Raw genomic sequence first — 24,499 nt, forward strand, 5'->3', positions numbered from 1 at the left:
TCTTTCCAATATCTGGAAGATTTCTGGATCTTCATTTCCTATCAGGTATTGGAGGGCTGGCAGGCTATATTTGGAATACCGTGAACTATGGTCCGTCTTGCAGGAGATTAAATATCTTTGTATTCGCTGAGAATTTCCTACAGACGCAGCATAGCGGACTTGATGTTCTTTAGCAAACCGGAACAGATCAAATTCCCTGTTAGCGGATCAGTACAAAAATGTTGTACCCTTCGATAACCCCTTTTATCATACATTTAACATCAGATTAAAATAGGCTGATAAATCCTAAACTTTATTTTTAGTTTTGTAATAACCATTTTTTCTTCTCAGCAAATCAAGTTACAACATTGGAACAATAACCAGCGGTTATCAGCAACAACAGTTTGTTTTTGAGCGGAACCCATCAGGAAAAAAATTCATAGGAAATAATTTCTCTTCATTCTATTTAAGACTATCAAAAAATGAAGCATGAAAGCAAAATGTAGAAATGACATCTGCTAAACATAAGTGTTTATCTTTTGATTTTATTGAAGACCTATAAAAAAAAAAGTATGAATGCAAAATGTAGAAATTACATTGCTTTGCTGAAACCATTTTCCCATGTTTTCAGTCTTACAGTTAAAAAACAAAACAAGTTAATTGCACGAAGATCACTTTTAAACGAGCACAAACATCTGTCTGATACGCTTTCTAAGAAACAAGGATGGGGATGAAAGCCCACTCAACTCAGTAGGGTCTCATACGCATTGGCATTGGGGGGGCTCGGTTAGGGGGGGTAATTGCGATGTCCAGGTAGTCTCCGATCTGGAATCTCTGGGACTGCAGGGTCAGGGCATCGTCTGGACCCTTCCTCCCCGACACCGTGTTGCCGATATCCTTCATCCTGGGATCAGAAACCACCAGGAAATGAAGATGTGGGACCCACAGTGGGACAGGGAACAGAAAGACGCTCTACGGTATTACTGGAGGATGCGGTCGGCATCCTCGCCTCGTACCATTTAGTGTTTTAGCAGTCGCTTCCATATTTGTAAGTGAAAACCGAGACATGTCGTCGAGGAGCAGGTCAGAGTTTGGGGTATCTTGTGCAGGGATGCCAACAGATAGAATGGGCATTGTTTATCAAACTCAGAACCATTTGTCTGGGAGTCAGACACCCCAATCACTACACCACCCATATTCTGCCCCTCATTCCCCTCACTATTATCTTAGTGCAGTTAAGATTCTGGCTATCCTACTAGCCCCAACGCATTTGAGAAAACACTCCCATTGCTGAAACTCAACACATGGTTCGACATAGCCGATCCGGCTAGGGACTGACGGTCTGGACGAGGATACATTAATAAATCATGGAGATGGCTGAGGAGTAGTTCAGTTAGTGTGGTTTACCTGTACATCTGTCTCATGGGCTCGGGAAAGACGGTGGCAAAGCTGAAGTGTGTTCCTTTTTTCCGAGCCTCAGGAAACACCTCCTTCACCAAGCTTGTCAGTTCCTTCAGAGTAGCGTCCATCCTGGGAGCATGAATGCCATGTTAATTACTTCATATAACCTGTTCTGTTTATGCAGAGATTATAGTATGTGATAATGTGTCATTTGGAACCTGCTCGGGTACCGCTGGTTGGGAACGATTTAGGCTACGTGAGAAGGTTCCAGAGGCTACTCCCGAAGATTTATATTTTATTTTCTTAAACCCAAATAAAAAAACAACGAAGACATATTAACTCATGTACTAAAATATATTGTATTGTATGGGGTACATAATGGGAAAAGTGTGGGAGACTACTAGGAGAAAGACATTTAGCCCTTTCCCGGATAAATAAATGATGCTCCGACGAATGGGTCTTTTGGTGGTCTTACCAGGTGTATATCTGCAGCTCGCTAGCCGGGACGTTTCCGCGGGTGAACTCGTCCATGCGGTGATGTCTCCCATTGTTTGTGGTGAACACCCTCAGCAGGAGAGGACATGTCTGTTGGACATCAAGGAACAAACACCATGGAAGTATTATGACGAGAAAATAAACACAAGTAGTCGTGTATGATTTCATATTCTTTAATGGACGATTTCTAATGTCTGTCTTTACGGCAAACATTGATCTTGGTAAACACATCGTCCACTATTGGGGTTTCCAAATAGATGATCAGGAGGACCTTAAAGTAACACAAACAGGCATGAATGCATGAAGTAGGCTTTACTAAATGCATGCCCTATAATATGATAGATAGAAAGAATAGATGGGTGTTCAGTGTGGTGTGCTTGTTAGAACCGCACACGGAATTCAAACAATCGCAGACGTGCAGGAAAACTGACCTTTTCTCTGTCGATGGGCTTCTCCGGCTCTTTCTTTATCTCCTCTTGGGTGACTCTTGACTCCACGGCCATGGTATTTTTCGGCTGCGGTTATTGTTCTCGTGTTACGGCGAAGAGAAAAGTTTTATCAAACGTAAGGCACTACTACTGTACTGCACAATTTTGTGTGTCGGCGCCTAATGATGACGTGTAATCAAACAGGTCCAATCTAGGTACCATCCGCATGGACCTCGTCCAATCGCGTTGTCCAACTACATCGTTGGAGCTGAACTGACCAATGACTGCGCATTTGCGCTCGGAAGACCACCCCCTCTCGCCAGCCACCATTTTGGGAGTCAAAACACCTACCGACCACGTCTCACACACACATACACTCCATGGGCACCACACACACGCATCCGCACGCCTTTTCCCCGCCACGCTATGGTGCACACGTGTGTGGTGTCTGGTTGTAGGAACAGACGAACCCCGGGGACCGCCTTATCGTTTTACCGGTTCCCCCGGGACCCGGAGAGGAAGCAGCGCTGGGTCGACGCGGTGAACCGGCAGGGATGGCAGCCGAACGACGGCAGTCGTCTCTGTAGTAGTCACTTCATCTCCGGTATGGCGGCGCGGGTGGGGGGTGGGCTTGTCAATGAAACGGCAGATAGTCTGGGGTAAGATGGAGTAGCCTGTTTCTTTCTTTAGGGAGAAATTCGAGGTTAAGAAAAATCTTTTGTACTGCAAAATCTTTTTGATTATCCCTAACTTTATCCATCGGAAGAACAGTATAAAGTACATGCTTTTTTGGTCTTTGCAGCCCAAACGTTGTGTTCTCATCTTGTCTATTTATTCTGTGGTCCAGGAAAGCAGGTGAAGAACCCTCGTTCCCCAGACTACGTTCCCTCCCTCTTCTCTCCTCCGGCCCCCGACATGAGGGAACCAGCGGACATGAAGGAACCAGAAGATTTGGAGCTCCGGGACAAACAGCAAGCCCAGGTGGAGGCCGCCAATGCCCTGCTCTTCCTGCAGGGCCAGGGCCGCGACCCAATCCAGACCCAGACCCCTAAAGAAGACCGCCCTGGACCCGAGACCCCCTCGTCGCCCCCCAGTGCCGAAGATGGCGACAGTGAGGAGGCGCGGGACGCTAACTTTGCGAGGGGTAGCAAGAGAGGACGGGTGGCCGTGAAGGAGGAGGAGTCGGTGGGTCTGGAGGAGGCGCTCGGTGCGCTGCAGAACGAGAACCAGTCCCTTAGGGAGGCGCTGGAGAAGATGTCCCTGTCGGAGAGCTCCCTGAGGAACGACCCGGAGAAGGTTCGCTTCTACACGGGCCTGCCCAACTACTACGTCCTGGAGACGGTCATGTGGCTGCTGGCGCCGCACATGGACGACACCACCAAGACCTCGCCCAAGAACCCCATGCGTCTCTCCAAGTTCCAGCAGCTGCTGCTCACCCTGGTGCGGCTGCGGCTGGACCTCCGCCACCAGGACCTGGCGTACCGCTTCGGCGTGCGCCTCGGCACGGTGACCAGGGCGGTGCGCCGCGCGGTGGACGTCATGTCGTCCACGCTGGTGCCCACCGCTGTCTTCTGGCCCTCCAGGGCCGAGCTGCGCAAGAACTTGCCCGCCGCGGTGCGCGCCGCGCACCCCGACTGCGCTGTCATCATCGACTTCTTCACGGTGTCCCTCGAGCGGCCTCCGACCGACCCCCCCCACGGGGACCGACCGGGGAGGGCGGGGCCGGGCGGGAACACTCTCAAGTACCTGATCGGCGTGGCGCCGCAGGGCGTGGTCACCTTTGTCTCCGGGGGCGTGGCCGGCGACGTCGGCGACAAGACCCTGGTGGAAGGGTGCGGCTTCCTCTGCAAGCTCCTCCCAGGCGACGTGGTGCTGGCCAGTCACGGCCTGGACATCGGCGAGTCGGTGGCGGCCCGGGGGGCGTCGTTCAAGATTGCCGGGGGCGGATCAGAGCGAGGGAGCGCCCACTCTCTGCTGGGACACGTGGAGAAGGTCATCGCCATGGTGAGGCGGCGCTACGCCGTGCTGACGGGGCCCGTGGAGAGCTGCTTCGCCTCCGACCGCTCCGCCTTCGACAAGGTGGTGCAGGTGGCGTGCGCCCTGAACAACCTGTGCATCTCCGCCGCACCACTCGAGTGACAGCGGTCAGGACGAGGGCACCTCTCTCCTCATGGCCCATCGCTGCCTGTAATTGGTCACCTATACGCAATTTCCCTTTTAGTTTTGTATGCCGGGCCCTTTAGTGCCGTTTGGAGTATATTTGAGACCAAAAGCCCCCCCCCCCCCCACCCCCCCCCCCAGAAATAGTGAGACAGACAGAACCATGGGACCAGGGTGTGACATTATCTGAGTAATCGTGATTGGTTCAGTTGATGGTCAATAGTACCGAGCGGTTAAACCCTTTCCCTCAGTTAGGACTAGGGTTTGTGGAAGCCAAACACTTAAATACACCACAGATTCATGGGGTGGTAGACTGACAAGACGTTATGAATGAGCAATCAAAACATGGGTGCAATGTTCATGTCTTTGAATGAAGGCACACAGTTTTACCTAGACAACACTCTGTTAATATTAACACGTGCACGAAGTAGTATGCAACTGCAAATTATGCACACATGGTAAATACACATGCACGCAACTTCAGGTGCTGTGACCAGGGGGAAAATTATAGGATGTTGGTACTCCTAGCATTTCAACCCAACCCACAGATGGGTACTTTATTCATTTTTGTGGAATATTAGGGCATTTTTTGAATGTTCCAATGAAGGTCATTATTTGTCTATCCTTTGTGTCCTACATAGGGCTTGTATTTGTGACATGTACAGTATGTTTGTCAGTATAACTTGTCAATATGCATTGACACCCAGTGGTTAATATGGGAACTGCAGTCCAAATTCACACTATTTGGAGAGAGTTGTCTCCACCCGACCAAACTCTGACCCTTACCTCATGAGCTGAGGAAGATAACCTCGAACAGGATGGGAATAAAGAGCTTCTCTTCAAGGGTATCAATATAGGGTTAATAAGAGATGGATCATATTCCCAGGCAGGGCTTCTTACCTATCTTGAAATAAATCGTTCTTTGCTGCTTTAAAATATTAATTTAAAGGGCCACTATTTTACCACCAGGGGTGAGTGTGATTAGCCATTACAAGCTGTGTAAAAAATTGGAGTTGTATCACGTTTGCTGCCTTCTGTGATTAATTGTAAAGGTCTGAACCGTGATTGTGCGAATCCAAGGCCGTGTCTGAAATTGTTAACTTGTTCCCTTTATACTGCACTTCTTGAAATGTTTTTCCAGTGCTTTGGGAAATCGTAGTGTACAAATTTCGTTCCCTGTATAGTGCATTAGCACCACGGTGCTTAAAGATTTAAGCTATTATTTTGGTAACGTTTGATGAAATGCCATAGCCATCCGTCTGTGACTGAAATGCACTGTGAGAATCTGGCTCTGTATGCGCCAATATAGATTCTAGACCACTCCCAGCAAAGGGCATCTCATCAGTTGTGGAATCCAATTTTGCCTGTCCACCACAGGTGTCTGAATGCAACACTTCTCAATGACTGAAAAAACTTAGTGAGGGGGGAGGCTGAGGGACGGAGTATGATTTTTGGATTGATTAGTTTCCCGCTCGAATCGTACCTACAGCAGTTTTAATGCCCATAATGCAATGTTAAAATAGTTTCCATCTGATCTACACGTACTTCTGCACTTTCTGCACCTCTCATGGTATGCGACCGACCAATACACGTCACGCCGTCAGTGGTTTATAATTACTGGCTGAATTCCCCCACTGCCTTCAGTTTCCCTAGTGTACTTTAAAGTGTTTACTAAATAGGGATTAGAGAACGAGTGAACAACTTTGGATACGGCCCTAAGACTAGTTGATAAGTATGATGTCACTTCATATTGTGGTTTCTAAAGCCTAATTAATTTAACCGCTTCTTCCTGCTGTGAGCATCTAAAGCTCTCTAAGGAACTTTGATTTTTAATTGTTATTTTCCAGAATCGTCTGGCACACGACATTAGCTGGTGCCTTAGCGTGGACTTGGTACTTCTGTTATCAAACAGACCCACTTTCTTTCATGTTCTCACTGTTACATGTTATTACTATGTTATGGACATGCTATTACCTTGTTTTCATGTTTTATTTACCACGTGAACATGCCCAGTGTGAGGTTTAAAGTTGTGGACTTTTTGGTGGTATCACTTGTGACGTCTTGTAGCCTATGTTATAAGCGTGAACAGGAGAAGACAGACATGCGTGCCTGTCCTCATGTTCCACTACGTGTTTTTCATGTTCTACATGTCCAGTTAAATGTCTACCCAGCATATATGTTAGTTGGGATTTCTGACCAATCGTTGTATCAGCCTAACCACTACTACTGTCCTCTAGCCATGAACCTTTATTAAGCTCTCTGAGCAAATTGTATGACCATGGTGTCAAAACGGACCTTTATGGACCACAAACCAAATGGGAGAAGTTCCTCATAGTTCCTCAACGATAGTTCCAATCCTTCAGGGGTCTTCTACATTCTACTACCTTCTACTGTGTGCCTGCAGGCTCTGTATGCTATTATATATGGTTAGGTCTTTATTACTACTTGTACACTGATATTTTAATGCTTGTATATCAACACTAAATAAATGGTTTGATTGATCATTTAAAACTTTTTCGTTATAGATTCATAATTTGTTTGTTGAAATAATTTCTTTACAATATATTAGTTATACTGTTATTTAAGTCATATATATGGCTAATTGAACATATATGTATAGGTCTCTATATTTTTTTTTTCTTTTTTATCAGACTTATTTATACACTCCCTAAGTATTTAATATTGCGCAGTGCAAATGTAACAGAATCCATTTTCCCGGGAATCAGAATGTGGATCCGAATCTGAATTATATTGGCTGGGAAGCCCCGCCCACAGTATGTGCGCTGTTGACGTGCATTGGTCCGTCACGTGACCTTAGGAATGTGAACTATGCAGTAAGAGTCCAACTTTGTACTGCATTCTCAATCTGCCTACAGTGGCAGGAAAATGGAGCCTCGTTTTATCGTATTTACCAGGGCCCTCCCACACAAATAACTTCAAATTCGCGCGACACGATCAGTAAACACAACTAGGACACGAAGTTTCCGAAGAAGGAGTCTTTTTTTGGGATTTTACCCTCGAATCAAAGTTACTCGGGTCGCCTTTTTCACATGGTGAGTTACGATCTACATTCTTCTTTTCCAATTGTGGTTCTTGCCATTTCCCCATGCGATTGTTTTGAGGAGGTAAGAACCACTTTTGAAAGTTGGGTTAAAGAAGGAGTTTTTCTTTTTAAGTTCGGTTTTTCCACCTAACACAAGCTCTTTAGGACCACGGGGAGGTTCTCCTTCCCATACTTCCACACTTAAGGAGGCCCCAATCCCTTATTATACATCTTTGGCCCAGGTCCGTGCTCCTCTCGGCTGACCAAATGTTTCCCCTGCAACTATGTTATGTAATAACTATTTCCCTTCTCATTTGTTTTTTTTGTAGTAATTCACTGAATCTTGCTTGCAGTTCATGCTGTTAAGATTCGTTCATGCCTGCTTATGAACACTGTTTTGAGACATAGGCTACATGAAAGGAAAAAATATATGTTGGATGTGATTTAGTTCATACAAATAAGGAACAAATAAACAACGCACGCAATTTGAGAATACATTCAACATGCTAATCCCCTTTCATTTGTTATGTTTAGATGTACATTTCAGCTCATTCTTATAACCCTGGGCCGCACGTTGATAAATAACATTAACCTATATATGCATATATTATTCTGAGAACAATTAGATAACGTTGAAGGTTTGACTCTCCCCATCAGATAGATATTGGCTTTGATATGGTGAGACACATTCATACTACCTTGATCAGTCAGGGAACCGTGGCCTCTGCTGTTGATGGATGAGAGACCAGCAGATCTTTATAGCCCACTAGCATTACAACAGCCTGTTTTGTTGGATGCCTCGCATTCCCTTTTATTTCCCAAGGCATTCCAAAACTTCTGAAACAATCAGTCCCATTATGCATGTATGAATGCGTGTTACTTATACTATAACCTAGTTATTTGTTTTGTCAGAGTCTGAATTTCTTTGCTCGGAGGCAAATCAAAAGGATTTGTCACGCAAAGAACGAAATGATTTGTTCAAGTCAGAAAAGCATCTCTGTTTATTAAGTGGAACCTGTCCTCCTTTGCCTGCCATCCTCTGTCCATCCAATCAGAGCGAAGTATACTGAACTCTTTAAACTTCTGTTTCTTCTTAAATTATGTATTTTTTTTAATTCTTTGGAATTAAACCCATTAGGCATTGGACTGATTCTGTGTCCTAGTCGTAGGACTAGTATATTAGTATATATAGAAGTATATTTCAGGATTGGGTGAAAATGCTTTAGATAGGCAATGATGTTACTGGGGGGTGAACTTTTGGGGACTTGGATAGTGAACAATCATTTGAATAGTAGTACCCTTACCGACTAATATCTGGTTCAAGGTCATGATGCAGAGGCAGTGGTATACCTTATTATATGTGGGTAATAATATCATAATAATCGATTATATCATCTTGTATGTGCCTACACTATAGAGGCTGTCTATGAGCTGAAAGTAGCATTGGTTGGGGATGCATATGTTGGTCATCTCTCTTTAAAATCCAGTCTATCAAAATAAACTGGATTGAACCACGATCACCCACTTCATCACGGGACGGTCATGTCTGAGAGATATTGTCTTTTGTGTTCACAAACAAACAAACACACACACACACACACACACACACACACACACACACACACACACACACACACACACACACACACACACACACACACACACACTTGTGTTTACTTGTACCATGGAATGCTCTGGTAGCGGAGGCAGCGGAGGAGGTAAGGGAGGGAGGTAAGAGAAATGGGGAGGGAGGCGTAACAGAGGAGGAGGAGGTGAGGAGGGCGAGATGGACGAGGTAAGGGATCCCAGCCTGTGCGCCCTCCAGGGCAGGAGCACATAATATTATGATCTTGTGTGTCTCTGAGGTTGTGTCTGATCTGTAAACAGTGAGGCCTGTGTTCATCTTCAAAATAAAAGCCAATAGAAATGTTTTTATTTAGAGACCGCCTTGGGGGTCTTTTTTGTAGTTGTACTTTGAAGTTTGACTGGTTAGAGGGCCTTCTGTTGTCTGTTGTACGATACAATTATCGCTGTGATAATCGGCCGTTTTACTTTTGAGAAATGTATTTAAAGGGTCGTGTATTTTTCCTCCTAAATTGAAAATTGTTACAAATGACTATGCTGGTTTTGTCCTTGACGCAAGATTTACCCAGTTATCAATATTGTATTGATCTTACCGTGTCGCTTTCCTATCTTCTCTTAGGCCCAGCATGGCAGCCCGGTGGCCAGGCTGCCGAAGTCTCCACGCCACCCTCTAGCCTCTGAGAGTCACTGCGAACGTCAGCCCTGAGCAGTGCATCATGGGAAGCCTGTAGTCCCAGACCAGCACCAGTGGAGCAGGGGATTGAGGAGAAAAGGACTCTAGTTTAACTCCAGATACGCATGGATACAGCCAGGAGAAAGGGGGAAGAGTCAACAGTGAAAGTAGCCCTCTAATGTAGAAAGCTTACATAGCCAAGGTCCTCAAGCACTAACAGACCGACACAAGGTGGCAGTGCAGTTCACGGCCTCCGGCCAACTCGCCACAGCCCAAGCCAAGACGCCTCGGACCCTACTCTACTTGCCATAGTCCCTAGTTGCGGACCCTATCCAACTAGCTGCCGCCCATAGGTAAATAGCCAACTAGCTGTGGTCTGTAGCCAACGAGCCATAACCCCTAACCAACTAGCTAGCCGAGGTCCCTAACCGATTGGCCAACTGCGGCGTCAAGCAGCGAGTAGGGGGCGCCATGCGGCCCAAGACGTTTCCAGCAGCACCGTACGTGGGCAACACGCGGCAGCGACTGCAGGAGATCAAGGAAGGTCTGAAGCAGCCGGCGAAGCTAGTGAGCCAGGCACTGCACGGGGGCAGCTCACGGTCAGACGGCCAGGGGAAGGACACTGCCAGCAGGCAGCAGCAGCTACGGCCCCCCCAGAAGTTCAACAACTACCAGAATGCACTGCGAGAGATCCGCAAGTCGCTTATGCCCTTCGCCAACGACTCTGGGCCCTCGTCGGGGTCAGGCCCCGCCCCCTCTGGCTCTGGCGATGTCAACCGACAGATGTTGCAGGACCTGGTGAACGCTGGCTGTGACCAGGTGAGTCAACGTGTGTGTGTGTGTGTGTATGTGAATGTGTGTCTGCATGTATGTGTGTGAGTGTGTGTAAATGATAATGCTTTTATGTGCAAGGGTGTACCGGAGGGCTACAACGATGTTCCGATTATGAATTGATACACAAGTAACACACTCCTACGTGTTTCAATACTAAAGCCAGTTAGGCTGATTTCGGATACCTGTGCTCAGTCTATCAGGGCTTGAGCGGGTCCTAGAGCTGTACACACCCATTCCGTAAGCCGTAGCAGGAATGTGTTAATGAAGGAGCAGAGGTGTGTACGCTGCACAACACCGCTTCTCTGCCAAATCTGTCGCGTAGCGCTTATGCAATCCAAGGCCAGCGGCGTGTGATTGCACAACCAACCGCTCCGGACGCTCCATCCAACACCTCAAGAGTTTGTGTTGTTTTCTTTAGTCCTTGGTGTTGCTCATAGTCGGGTCGGTTGCAGTGATGGGAGGCCATCACTTCCTCCCGGAGAGGAAGCTTAGCCAACAGAGAAACCAGGAACCTGGTTATGCCCTGTCAGTGGGCAAGGATTGAAGCCGACGGTGTGCATGTGTATATTGGCCATGTAAAGGGAGAACCGAGATATCGCATGTTTTGCTACTCCAGCAAGTGTGGACAGCTCTGTGTCCAGTATGATAGGATCCCTCCACTAGAGTAGGGTTGGGGGCTGGTTCGTAGACTTCCTCGACCATGATTCTCTAACCCATACCTGCTGGTTGAAGATATATGTCTGTATTCAGGTTTCACTGCATGTCTCTTGGTAAAAGTGTCTGATAAATGGCTTATCGTACAGAGGCCTGAATGTCATTATGTGGGAAGGGGTGGGGAGTTACATTCCCTACCAATCATAACCCTTGTAGCACATTGTCTTCTGTGACGTGCTTACACCATTGCCACCGTTTGATAGATATCAACTCCCATTCCTCCTATGTTGGAGCCTGCTCTGGTACAGTGACTCATCACGGCAGGAGCTTCATGTTGTCATGAACATCAATATATGCAACAGTTGTACTTGTATGAAGTAGTAACCATTGCTTGATGTAATATTGCAGATACACCCCGGGCTCTCTCTGTCAACATACCTGCAATGAGATTGTTTTTGATAGTTTATTGATGGGAATTTCTATTTTCGAATACAGAATTAGCATCAGAAAGTATCAAACCTCTACATTGGCATCATAGTAAAACCAAAACCAAAATGGCTATATACAGATAAAAGTATGCATTATATAATATAATATTTGATACTTGCATTATAACCTTAATAAAAAAAATACACAACCTTGACAAAGTTTAAGTGAGGCTTAGTGGATGGTGGGAAGGATAGAGCGGGATATAGGTTCCGATTGGCTGGCTGGGGCAAGAGGGCATGTCCAGTCAATACAAACAGGAAGTGAACATTGAATAGGAACAGGGTGGGACAGTTCCTTCTGATTGTGTCCTGTTGCCACCACACATAACGTCTTCTGCCTTTCTCCCTGCTAGTCTGCTGTCTATCTTTAAGCCCTGTCGTTCTGAAAGACCCATCGGTCTCTAATGTCTTTCTGTAAGTCCTGACTATCTGTAAGGTTTGTCTGTAAGGCCTGTCTGGCTTTCTGTGTCTATGTGGCTGTCTCTGTATCTTCAGACTCTGCGTTAATATGTCTTTCTGTGTACTGTCTGTCTGCATATGTATTATCTATAAGTTTGTCTCTATCTGCCCCACATTCTGCCTTGGTGTCAATCTATGTGTCTGCTGGCTGCCCTTCTGCCTGTCTGTTTTGCTATCATCCAGCGTCTTCAGTACACTTTTGGGGTCGTCCAGGTTTAAACAAATCGCGTTAAGCCTCTCTTTTGCTGAGCACTTGGTAATGATGACACCCCTGAGTGATGGGCCAATCGGCTGTCACTGAGAGTATTCTTTTAAAGCTGATGACCTCGTAATACCCCGTTAGCACCCATTAGACTGTCTTCAACCCCGCCAGACAGCACCCGACACAACCTCCCACACACGCACTCTCCTGGATGGTAGCTGATGATAACCATCAGGGTGATTCCTCTCTGTTTCTCTTGCTCTCTCATTCTCCCTCTGAAAGGGTTGTAGAGAGAGAGAGTATTTTCTTGGCGTTTTCCCAAAGTTCTGTATGCCAGGTTAGCTTGGAAGACTTGCTGGCCGCCCTGTGCGGGCTACAGGCTACAGTGCCCAAAGTGGGACAAGCCTTCCTTCCAGGGCAAGCAGGCGTTTATGTAACGCTGAGGCCCACATGCATACCGTGCGTGCATGTGAGTGCACGTGCGGCCCTGGTATGCTGGGCATATGACAAGGCATTCCTCTGTGCAACATGCAAGAGTTGGCTATGATTTTGCTACCTGGGCTAGGCTAAACTTATAAATTAAACACTGTTGATAAAGATTGTAGCTGAGAAAGAGGAGGTTTATGGGGACTCTGGATGGATACTGGGGGGTTATGGGTGGATGATAAAGCATGACTAGATGGATGTTTGGTTGGAGGATAGATGGATGGATGAAGGTTGGATAGAGATATTTGAAGGAGCAATAGATGAGGATTGATGGACCGGATAGGTTGATCATAAAAAATGAGAGATGACCTATCCTGTTCCTCACCCTGTCTCTCTGTCTCTGTCAATCTCTCTCTCTCTCTCTGTGTGGGTGTGAGAGAGAGAGAGAGAGAGAGAGAGCGAGAGGGAATCTCCAGATGTCTTTGGTTTGCAGAGTCCAAAGGAATGCACCTCAAAACTGGGTCAAAGTGAAAACTAAACGAATAGAAAAACCACTCACTGTTTGTCTCGCTTTCTCCCTCTATTTTAACGCCTTCCATTTCAATAATACGTAATATACCCTTCTCTCTGTCTCTTATATTTAATACTATCTCTGTCTTCTTGTTGTGTCTCTAGATGTCTTTTACCTAAATTTCTCAACCATCATTTCGGTTTTTTCATTCTCCATCTCACACGCCAGATTGGATTGATTAATGAGCACTGGGCGTCCGAGAGAGAGAGAGAGAGAGAGAGAGAGAGAGAGAGAGAGAGAGAGAGAGAGAGAGAGAGAGAGAGAGAGAGAGAGAGAGAGAGAGAGAGAGAGAGAGAGAGAGAGAGAGAGAGAGAGAGAGAGAGAGAGAGAGAGAGAGAGAGAGAGAGAGAGAGAGAGAGAGAGAGAGACGAGCTCAGAGGAATAGGTTTTCTGAGGTGAATTAAACAGAGGATTTATTCTAAAGGAAGCCCCATAAGTCATAAGAGTGAGATATTGAGGGATGGGACAAGGGAGAGAAAGAGGAGGGTAGAGAATAAGGGAGGGAGAGATCAGGGAAAAAAGATAGGGGAGAGATGGTTTGAGGGAGATAGATATGTTTTATGGGAGAGAGGGGCAAGTAGGATGAGGGAGATAAAGAGATGGGGATAATAGAGTGTTCAGATTTCCAAATTGTTGGCATTCCTTCTTCTTGGAGGTTGGAATGTTGTAGAGGAACATCTGTCGCCATGGTAGCTAGGGTCAGGGTTTGGAACGCGCCACCAAGACTGTCCACGCTGACCCCACCCAACACGACAACATACACACACACACACTGTCTGAGGAAGTTTGTAGGGAAGTGTGGGTGTGTCACTTGTCTCCACTATTTCAACCCTTCCCTGAATTCCTCTGATACTTCAACTGTACACACACGCACACGCACTCAAGCACACACACATGGTGTGTTCTGGGCTGACAGCTGAATGTGTTCATGTCGGCTGTGTGCTTAAAGTTGTGCTTGTGTTTGATTGTTTCCTCCCTGTAAATGGAAACGCCTAGCTTGCTGTGGAAACTGGCCTGACTGGACCCAAAATGGCCGCACTCCATGCTGGGGTTTCAGTAATACTGTGAAGTCAGAGCTATACACTAACCTTGACATGTTTTGGGGTTATTTTTCCTGTGTAGAACAGATGGTAGAGAAAGGCAATAACACTGGCAGGATTAGGGGTTCTATTCCCTGTGTATCTCAGTAGGAAGACCAGGGCACTAACACTGCCAGTTTTAGTGTTTCTCTTCCCTGTTGAGCTCAAACATGACGCAAAGCTCATATTCTTCCAGTGGAATGAAGCCATCCAATCCGAGAGCACAGTGCTGAGTGCTATAAATAGCACTCAGTTCCCCCCTCTCGGAAAACTTTAAATTGAAAGCTTTCTAAGATGAATCATCTAAACCAGTTTCCTATGGAAAATAAAACTGCTGAACAGGTTCAGGTATGATGCAGACTGGGTGTAGTATCAGGTTGTGGCCGTTGGGAATGCTGTGATGTGAGCTGTAGTGCTTTGGTTTGGCCAGTGAGGGCGCCATTCTGCTGCATTTCTAGGCAGTGAGCTCATGTGACAACCAGGGGGATTTCCTAATCTAGGTGTGGATCACTATGTAGAGCGAATCCTTGTCGTCCATGCAGAGTTATCGCTGATACTTAACACTTTCGCTGTCCAAAATGTATAAAACTAACTGAAATCTGTTGCATTTTAATCAGGGTTACAATGAAAACATAACATTACATTGCCTAGCATCGTTTTCCCTAATTTTAACTACATACGATTTAGAAAGTACATGTATGTAAAAAATTGTGTTGTAATGTTATGTAGCCACAAATAAACACGGAAATATGTTACTGAACTCAAGCACAACAATATCTTATTATTATTCGCCTGCTGCAAATTAAGAACGCAACTGGTTGAAATGACTGGCATTGTTGAATAATAACCGTGTGTGTGTGTGTGTGTGTGTGTGTGTGTGTGTGTGTGTGTGTGTGTGTGTGTGTGTGTGTGTGTGTGTGTGTGTGTGTGTGTGTGTGTGTGTGTGTGTGTGTGTGTCCGTGTCCGTGTGTGTCAAGTGATTGAGGTCAAAGGTTATGGGAGAACTACTCAACTTGTATGCATACCCAGCCGTGGGTTGGTGTGTGTGTGTGTGTGTGTTGTCCATAGGAAATCTCTGGCACTTGACCTCACATTCAGAGGATGCAGGTGCAGCTGACAATGCTGTGTGCGTGTGTGTGTGTGTGTGTGTGTGAGAGAAAAACGGTTTGCAAAACAGTGCGGTAAATGAACCCACGCTGGGCCTGTGTATTTTAGTCTTCATTGTTTAACTTTAACTTGGTCCATGAACTCTGTTGGAGTTCCAATTTTACTTTTTGAACGTATTTATATGCATACATGTATTGTAAGTGTTTTGGTAGTATTTGACTGTGCATTTATTTAACCACTTTACTGTTGCTTTGTGTGTGCAGGAGATGGCGGTGCGTGCTCTGAAGCAAACGGGCAGCAGGAACATTGAGGCCGCGCTGGACTACATCAGTAAAATGGGCTACCTGGACCCTCGCACAGAGCTGATAGTCAGGGTCATCAAACAGACCTCCCCAGGTACGCACACACACGCAGGCATGCACGCACGCATGCACGCGCACACACACACACACACATACACACACACGCACACGCACACACACACACCCCTTAGTGTGGGTCTGAATCTTGTGAATATTGAAGTCCTAGTGCGGACATGGACATATTTTATTCAAACACTTCATTATTACATTGTTATTATATTATTAACAATGATTGTATTCCTATTTTTTATTATTCTGATAACATTATTCTGATAATAAGAATGCAATATGTCATTATCGTCCAGGTAAAGGGGGAATGCCGAGCTCCATGGACCACCGGCCCCCCATGGAGGGGTCGGGGGAGGTGGTGCCCATGCCCCCTTACCACCAGATGGGGGCCCCCATGTACGAGGGCCCTGCGTCCTACGGCCCCGAGGGGGACCTGCCCCGGCCCTACATGGGAGCCCCGCCCGTCATGAACTACATGATGCCCCCGTCCCCACAGGGCCCCATGGGGCGGCCCCCCAGCATGGGCTCCTACCCCTCCGCCATGCCCGGCCCCAACCCCCCGGGCAGCGGCCTGTACCCTCCTGGGGCCCCCCAGAAGGGGTACCCCGGAGCCCTCGAGCAACACGGGCCCCTGATCAGCTACAACATCCCCGGCCAGCCGCTGCAGCTCGCGCCGCCGCCAGCAGGGGGCCCCGGGCCGGGCCCCCACTACGACTACGGCCCCCCCCGGCCCCACATGATGGAGCAGGGAGGGTACGGCGTGAAGCGCAGCGCGTCCTTCCAGAACAAGATGGCCCCGCCCGATGGCTATGTGGGCATGCAGGGAAAGGGCCTGTACCTGCCCCCCCACGCCCACCCCCGCCAGCCCAGCCCCACGTCCCACCAGGTCCACATCATGTCCCGCTCCCCAGGGGCCGGCCCCTCCGTCCTGGGGCCCGACTTCCCCGACATCCCCCCGGGCCTGATGACCCCATCCAGGGCCAGCCTCAACCTGGACCTCTACGACCACCACTGGGGGTCCGAGGGGGCCCCGCCTCCCAGGCAGCCCCAGTCCCAGGGGCCCTTCAGAGGGGAGGTCCGGGTCCCGAGCCGGACCAATTCATTCAACAGCCGCTCGGCCGGCCCTATCACCGCCCGGCCCCCCATGGCCCCGCCCCCCACCGACCCCTCCCTCGGGCCCCCCAACACCATCACCGCCGTCACCTCGCCGCCCATCCAGCAGCCCGTCAAGAGCATCCGCGTGTTGCGCCCGGAGCCCAAGACGGCCGTGGGGCCCTGCCACCCCGCCTGGATGGTGGCCCAGGGGCCGGAGGGGAGCGAGGCCCTGGGGTACGTCCCAGAGGAGTCGTACTCCCTGGAGCCGGCCCAGGACACCCCCCGCTGCCCGCCTCCCCCCTACCCCAAGACCCTGGACGGGCCGGGGGCGATGTGTGGCCCCGGGGAGCCGCTCCCCGCCTCCAGGGCCGTGCACGGTGGGGGCGCGGGCAGCGGGGGAAGCGGGGGGAAGGCGGAGGAGAGTCACGGCAAGGAGAAGGCCAAGGCGGGGAAGGCGGAGAAGGCGCTCAAGGACAAGAAGCAGATCCAGACGTCCCCGGTGCCGGTGAGGAAGAACGGCCGCGACGAGGAGAAGAGGGAGTCCCGCATCAAGAGCTACTCTCCCTTCGCCTTCAAGTTCTACATGGAGCAACACATCGAGAACGTGATGAAGACCTACCAGCAGAAGCTGAACCGACGCCTGCAGCTGGAGCAGGAGATGTCCAAGGTCAGAGTGCATCCCAACTACTTACGAGATAAATACATAACACATACTTACTTAATGTATCACGGTCCCTACTGCACACTGCATGTGAAAGGTATGTACTGCATGCTAGCTACACGTAACATACCCCACTACTCACAGACTAATGGAGGTTAAACAAGGTAATGAATGCCGAGAGAACATTCCCTGAAGGTTTGAACTACGACCTGTGTGAGTTCCCCAGGTTCATATTTGCCTGATCTTGCGCTAAATCATTAGTCTGTCGACTGCCCTGCTGAGGCAGTTCAAACAGAGATCTGTTTCGAAAGATTTAGCCCTCAATGGACAGAGAACTCCTTTAAACTCGTAACTATGTGAGGTTGACAGGCTCAGGTCAGGTCAGAGATTAGCAACATGTTGAGCATTTAAAACACGTCTGGTATTTCAATTATGGCTTATGTTGAAATCAGTATTTTTAAGCGGTCTCTTTCAAGAATATTTTGGTTTTGATATTTGTCATGTATTAAAATCGTACTGTCATAAGCCAAATCCCAATGTTTCCGAGACAGATATAATACTACCACAAAGCGCTTTAAAACGCTACAACAGAACTGTAGTACAGCCTAGTGGTCAGTGGGTTGAACTTGTTCACAAACTTTTTTAACGTTGTGTTAATTATTTCAACAGTTGTGGTTTTGGGAACCATTTCTGGAAACTAGAGAATCGTTATTCCTAAGTGTACCTATGGTTTCCCCCCCCCCCCCCCCCCCTTCCTCTGTGTTGGCAGGCCGGCCTATCAGAGGCTGAGCAGGAGCAGATGAGGAAGATGCTGAACCAGAAGGAGTCCAACTACAACCGTCTCCGGCGAGCCAAGATGGACAAGTCGATGTTTGTGAAGATCAAGACACTGGGCATCGGTGCGTTCGGGGAGGTGTGTCTGACTCGCAAGGTGGACACCAGCGCCCTATACGCCATGAAGACCCTGCGCAAGAAGGACGTGCTCAACCGGAACCAGGTAGCACGCATGGCCTAGACCCAGCATGCATTAATGGATGTGGTTGTGTGTGTGTGTGTGTGTGTGTGTGTGTGTGTTAACGCAGTGGTTCCCAACCTGTGGGTCGGGACCCCAGTTGGGGTCTCTAGATATGCTGTCAGGATGTTGACTTAAAAGCTGTAGATGTATTAGATTATGTGATTTGTGATGAACTGCTAATGGTAATAAGACACTAAATACAAAACAAATTGTTTTCCATTGTAATACGAGACACTTCAGCTCTTGAGTTAAGAGATTGTAGCACTAAGAGGTAAAACCACCAGCTGATTGAAACGTGCGCTGGGGTCGGCAGGTCGCGCACGTGAAGGCGGAGCGGGACATCCTGGCGGAGGCGGACAACGAGTGGGTGGTGCGTCTGTACTACTCCTTCCAGGACCGGGACAGCCTGTACTTCGTCATGGACTACATCCCCGGGGGGGACATGATGAGCCTGCTCATCCGCATGGGCGTCTTCCCTGAGACCCTGGCGCGCTTCTACGTGGCGGAGCTGACGCTGGCCATCGAGAGCGTGCACAAGATGGGCTTCATCCACCGCGACATCAAGCCCGACAACATCCTCATCGACCTGGATGGACACATCAAGCTCACCGACTTCGGCCTGTGCACGGGCTTCCGCTGGACACACAACTCCAAGTACTACCAGAAGGGTGAGCTGGCCCTGGGCGTGGTCCTGAGTGAGAGAGGAGGTCTGAGAGGGTGGAGGGCTCCCTTAGGCTGGCCTGAGAGGGAATGGCACAACTGACCCCATTGGCATTACCCAGAGTTACTGTTGATTGCATCGCATTGATTAGCATTGTATTGAGAATTTTGGTATTCAAACCCTTCATTATCTGCCCAGTCTAATGATTTTCATTGAAAACACCATCTAAACATCTTCATACATACCTTAATGTCTCTATCATGGTGCCCTGTGGTTCCCCAGGGAGTCACGTGCGGCAGGACAGCATGGAGCCCAGTGACTTCTGGGACGATGTGTCCAACTGTCGCTGTGGCGACCGCCTCATGACCCTGGAGCAGCGGTCGACACGGCAACACCAGCGTTGTCTCGCCCACTCGTTGGTGGGCACGCCCAACTACATCGCACCGGAGGTCCTGCTGCGCAAAGGTGGGTGGCGGGGGGGCGTTCATACAGAAACATACCTCCCATTACTGCTCCTGTAGTGGGACTTTGGGATTCCTGGATTATTAGAGCTGTATACCTGTTATATTTTTACTGTTTTACTGCATTATTTCTGCAGTTCTTCTGCATTATTATTACTGCCTGTAGTATTATTGTTATTATTATAATAATGTGTGTGTGTGTGTGTGTGTGTGTGTGTGTGTGTGTGTGTGTGTGTGTGTGTGTGTGTGTGTGTGTGTGTGTGTGTGTGTGTGTGTGTGTGTGCGCAGGTTACACCCAGCTGTGTGACTGGTGGAGTGTGGGCGTCATCCTGTTTGAGATGCTGGTGGGCCAGCCGCCGTTCCTCGCCCCCACCCCCACAGAGACCCAAATCAAGGTCAGTCAAACACCACATCATCCTATAAAATGTACTCTTAATGTCATGTGATGTATTCTAATCTAGATATAGTTTGATGTAATCTGGATGTGGTGTCAAATTGTCTAAAGCTGGTATAGAGTAATGTAATCTTTATGTCATGTGATGTAGTCTAATCTTGATAACGTGTAATGTAATCATAATGGCATGTACTACAGTCTTTTCTTGACATAGTGTAAATAATCTTGACGTATTGTATTGTAATCACGCTCTACCAGATTTGGTGAGCAGTGATTTTTCTCAGCATTTCTTTTTGAGGTTTTTCCCTTCCTATTTGGAGAGCATTAAGGCTGGGTTTAGGGGGAGGCTCAAGCTACGGGTTAGGTTTGAGCTTGGAGAAAATGCCTGTGTATAGCTCTTGTTCACCGGGGCAGAACTGTGGTCGAGGGCCACACAAATGCATTTGATCACGAAGACCACAAATCATAGGCGACCGCATTGCCATGGTGACGATCTGATGTGTCACCGGCGCCACCGGCGCTCAGCACGGGCGCCCTGCTGTGCCTCTGCGCCCGGTGTAACACTCACCTGCCCTGTGCGCCCCCCCCCCTCCCCCTTCAGGTGATCAACTGGGAGAGCACGCTGCAGGTGCCCCCGCAGGTCAAGCTCAACCCCGAGTCGGTGGACATCATCGCCCGCCTCTGCTGCTCGGCGGAGGAGCGCCTGGGCGGGAACGGCGCCGGCGAGATCAAAGCCCACCCCTTCTTCCACCAGACGGACTTCTCCGCCAACCTGCGGCAGCAGCCGGCGCCCTACCGGCCCAAGATCTCCCACCCCATGGACACCTCCAACTTCGACCCGGTGGAGGAGGAGGGCGGGCCGGGCGCGTGGAGCGACAGCGGCGACAGCGCCCGGGCGTGGGAGGCGCTCTGCCTGCCGCACGGGAAGCACCCCGAGCACGCCTTCTACGAGTTCACCTTCCGCCGCTTCTTCGACGACAATGGATGCCCCTTCCGCTACCCCAAGCCCCCCGAGGCCGCCCAGGCCCCGCCCAGCGAGCGGCCGGCCAATCGCACGGGCCCGGAAGAGAGGGGGGAACACGAGGAGGAGGAGGGGGGGGAGGAGGAGGATGACGACGATGACGACGATGAGGACGACGACGACGACGAGGAGGACGATGATGAGGATGACGATGAGGAGGAGGAAGGGGAGGGTTGTGAGCCGGTGTATGTGTAGAGGCCAGCCTTTGATTGGCTGCCCGGTTTGGTGGGCGTCTCTTATAATCGATGGGTACCTTGGTCCTCTGCCAAAGCATTTCCTCGAGGCGTGTGCGTGCGTGAGTTCCTATCTGTATGTGTAAGTGCACAGACATGCAGGAGACATGAATCGTTGTGTTTTAAAAACACAAAGTGTGTTGCTTTGAGTGACTTGAGGTCAAGGGTTAACTCTATGTAGTTTTGACCGATGGGGGGAAAAGGTGCAGAAATGGAGGGACAGATGTGTCCTCCTTCTCCCCTACCCCCGGTTTTCCCACACAGGAAAGCGACGGACTGGAGTTTCCTGCCCTGCCAGATTTAATCCTGGACTCAAATGGATGAACACTTTGCATGCTGGGAAACTAGACCACCAAGGTTTCCATGAGAACGCAACATAAGCTACAAAAACAAACGATTGTGTTTCACAAGCACACACATTTGTGTTTTTGGGGCTCTTTTTTTTTTAAATACAGAGGGTGTGAACAGGTATGGGAGAGAGGGGAGAGTTGTTGCGGGTCATGAATGTTATAAAAGTGTGGGGAGGTTCGTCAACGGATCATTTCAGATTGGCATTTCTCTCACGCTTCGTCACAGTAGAACCAACTGGACATTGCCGTGTGGTGAGAGTGAACAGGTACAACTTGCCTCGTTCCTTAAATGCTTTCATGACAGTTGTTCATTTCCAAGGTCAATATTATCCAGAGTTAGAAAGAGAAAAATCGTAGACGGTTAAAAAAGCCAAAAAGTGTTTGATGCTGAAGCTTAAAAACAGGTCGGTTCCCTCCACGTGGTGACAGTTTGGGCCGTTTGTTTACGCTTCTGAGGCTCGGCTAAGAAGACAAAGACTGTTACACTACGTTACTTTCCTCAGAGTCTACCTTATGATGAACCAACTTAACTCAGTGGATCCTGTGACCAAGTCCTGACAATGCTTCTTCTGCCAGGAAAACAACCGCACACACACACACATACACACACACCCACATACACACATACACATACACACATACACATACATACATACATACATACATACATACATACATACATACATACATACATACATACATACATACATACATACATACATACATACATACATACATGCATGCATACATACATACATACATACATACATACACAGTATTATGTAAAAATATGCGTCGATCAATCAAAACATACACACACTATAAGTTCACAGGTCTCCATGGCATTGAGGGAGGTCATGTGACAGGAATTGAGGAGGCGGTCTTAAAAGCAACATGTGAGATGTATAACTATGTGCAATACAGAAAAAACCTGATCTATACTTTTCACTTAATATCCTCCTTAACGTCAAGTACTGAGCGCGTTATGTACAAATATATTAGTTTATATAAATATTATTGTTTTCCTTTCAGTTACAATGTTCACCATGCTGCTTATTATTATGGTTAAAATGTTATTTACAATATTATAATTGTTATCATTATTACATTTATACCAATGTATTTTTTTATTTGTGAGTGAAGAGGGTTAGTTTATGTGCGCTGGGTGTGGGGTGTGATTCAGGGCGGGTGAAACCATGTGTTTTTCTAGTTGTCTGTTGAGGTGAGTTTGTTAAGAACATCTGTGGTGGGTTGAAACCTCCCCCCCCTGCGATCTGGCGGGTCCTGGCCACAGGGGGCGGAGCCAGGAGTACGGATGATGGGGGATGGCTAGATGGATGGATGGATGGATGGAGAGATGAGATGGAAGATTGAATCGTTAGAAATGGCAGCAGAAAGATGTCTGACGGGGATGTTTCCATAAACAACTTAGATTAACGCAAACAAATATTCACTTCCTATCTCTTGGACACAACCAAATATATAGTGACCATGCCCTTGCATAACAAGGCCGGTGAATTGGAAAAGGAGAGGAATTATTGGGGACATTAATGCAGAATCACTCCCAGTGTGTTTCAAATAGAAAAGACCACGTCGTGCCATGTTGTTCACAACCACCCCAAACATCTCTGTTGCCTCCTGACAATCAGCCCGTAACAACTCAAACCCAGTGTTTCCAACAGTATTCTGTAACCATGGAAACCCCTCCGATGGCGTGGATGGTTGAACTTAATGGCAGGAAGATGGTTAATCCAGAGTGTTGTTTGTTTCGCCTGGCAGTGTACTGAAAGGTATTTTATTATTTTCCTGTTTTGGTTATTTGTTTTATCATTTCTAATGTGCCTTCTATGTTGGGCAGAACCAACATACACCACCATCCTATTTCAAAACATGTATTTATCCGTTGAAAGCAGATATTCACGGTAGTATTCAGGCTGAGGGCTGTTACATATAGTCTGCTCCAGCGGGGAAGAGTTGGAGGTGGCACGGAGTGCCTTGCTCAAAGGGCATCCTTAAGGGCTAGAGGGTTGCCTGTTGCCCTCCTCACTAGCTCCGCCCACTCACTGCCTCGACCTATCACAGAGGTTACCTGAGAACCTGAGCGATTGGAAATGTTTTGGTGATGTTTTAGTTCTCTCAAAGTTGGAGAATGACGACCGACAATCTTTGACTCAAATCAATCTGAATGTTAGCGAGGTGTGTCCAGCTTCACATTGTGTTGTTCTTCTTCGTGTATCATACAATTTGTTTCTCCCTGAGTTTATATTTATACAGATATACATATTTTTTGTATCTTCGCGTTTTTTGGGGTTTTAAATTCGCCTGTGCTAATGTTAACGTGTCTACGCAGTATTATCGATGATGTGATTTGGTCAACTATCTCTTTTTTACATTTATATGTATTAATCGAGGATTTGTAAAAAAAAAAAAAAAAAAAAGCTTTCACTGTCTCAATGTGTAAAATATATGTATAAATTAAATTAACCAACTTTGACTTGTTGTCATTTCTTGCTTTTGCCCCAAAACGTCTAGATATTTGTTTATTTTAAAATTCAGCTTATTTTGTGAACAAACAATTTTGTTGGAAAGAGGTCGACGTATTATCTAAGGCTTAGATAAAATTTTTTTTGGGGGGAGGCAATACCTTGACCTAC

General features: G+C 47.9%; 4 protein-coding genes across 5 annotated transcripts in view; 3 read left to right on the top strand and 1 right to left on the bottom strand.

Moving 5' to 3' along the window:
• Positions 1-271: 271 nt before the first annotated feature.
• Positions 272-2,654, bottom strand: sap18 (Sin3A-associated protein). Its single transcript, XM_030343497.1, has 4 exons — positions 2,307-2,654; positions 1,856-1,965; positions 1,387-1,509; positions 272-883 (listed from the first exon to the last, which is right to left on the bottom strand). The coding sequence occupies exons 1-4, from the start codon at positions 2,376-2,378 to the stop codon at positions 727-729; spliced, it is 462 nt and encodes a 153-aa protein (XP_030199357.1). The 5' UTR covers positions 2,379-2,654; the 3' UTR covers positions 272-726.
• Positions 2,631-6,977, top strand: LOC115533165 (uncharacterized). 2 transcript variants are annotated; one of them, XM_030343493.1, is made up of 2 exons: positions 2,631-2,907; positions 3,151-6,977. In XM_030343493.1, the coding sequence occupies exons 1-2, from the start codon at positions 2,730-2,732 to the stop codon at positions 4,440-4,442; spliced, it is 1,470 nt and encodes a 489-aa protein (XP_030199353.1). In that variant the 5' UTR covers positions 2,631-2,729; the 3' UTR covers positions 4,443-6,977. The 2 variants fall into 2 exon arrangements, with proteins under 2 accessions (XP_030199353.1, XP_030199354.1); XM_030343494.1 differs by having other exon boundaries at positions 2,682-2,962.
• A 303-nt stretch (positions 6,978-7,280) lies between these two features.
• Positions 7,281-24,339, top strand: lats2 (large tumor suppressor kinase 2). The gene is made up of 9 exons (XM_030343451.1): positions 7,281-7,516; positions 9,710-10,582; positions 15,847-15,979; positions 16,251-17,716; positions 18,480-18,707; positions 19,039-19,393; positions 19,669-19,851; positions 20,136-20,242; positions 20,843-24,339. Exons 2-9 carry the CDS (start codon positions 10,235-10,237, stop codon positions 21,455-21,457), a joined length of 3,435 nt encoding a protein of 1,144 aa, XP_030199311.1. The 5' UTR covers positions 7,281-7,516; positions 9,710-10,234; the 3' UTR covers positions 21,458-24,339.
• xpo4 (exportin 4) overlaps positions 23,540-24,499 on the top strand; it is a 32,705-nt gene continuing 31,745 nt past the window's right edge. Inside the window, exon 1 of the mRNA XM_030344048.1 lies at positions 23,540-23,590. Within this exon, the coding sequence (XP_030199908.1) occupies positions 23,540-23,590 (51 nt within the window). The remainder of the gene's footprint in view (positions 23,591-24,499) is intronic.

The sequence above is a fragment of the Gadus morhua genome, chromosome 20, assembly GCF_902167405.1.
Source record: "Gadus morhua chromosome 20, gadMor3.0, whole genome shotgun sequence".
Taxonomy (NCBI): domain Eukaryota; kingdom Metazoa; phylum Chordata; class Actinopteri; order Gadiformes; family Gadidae; genus Gadus; species Gadus morhua.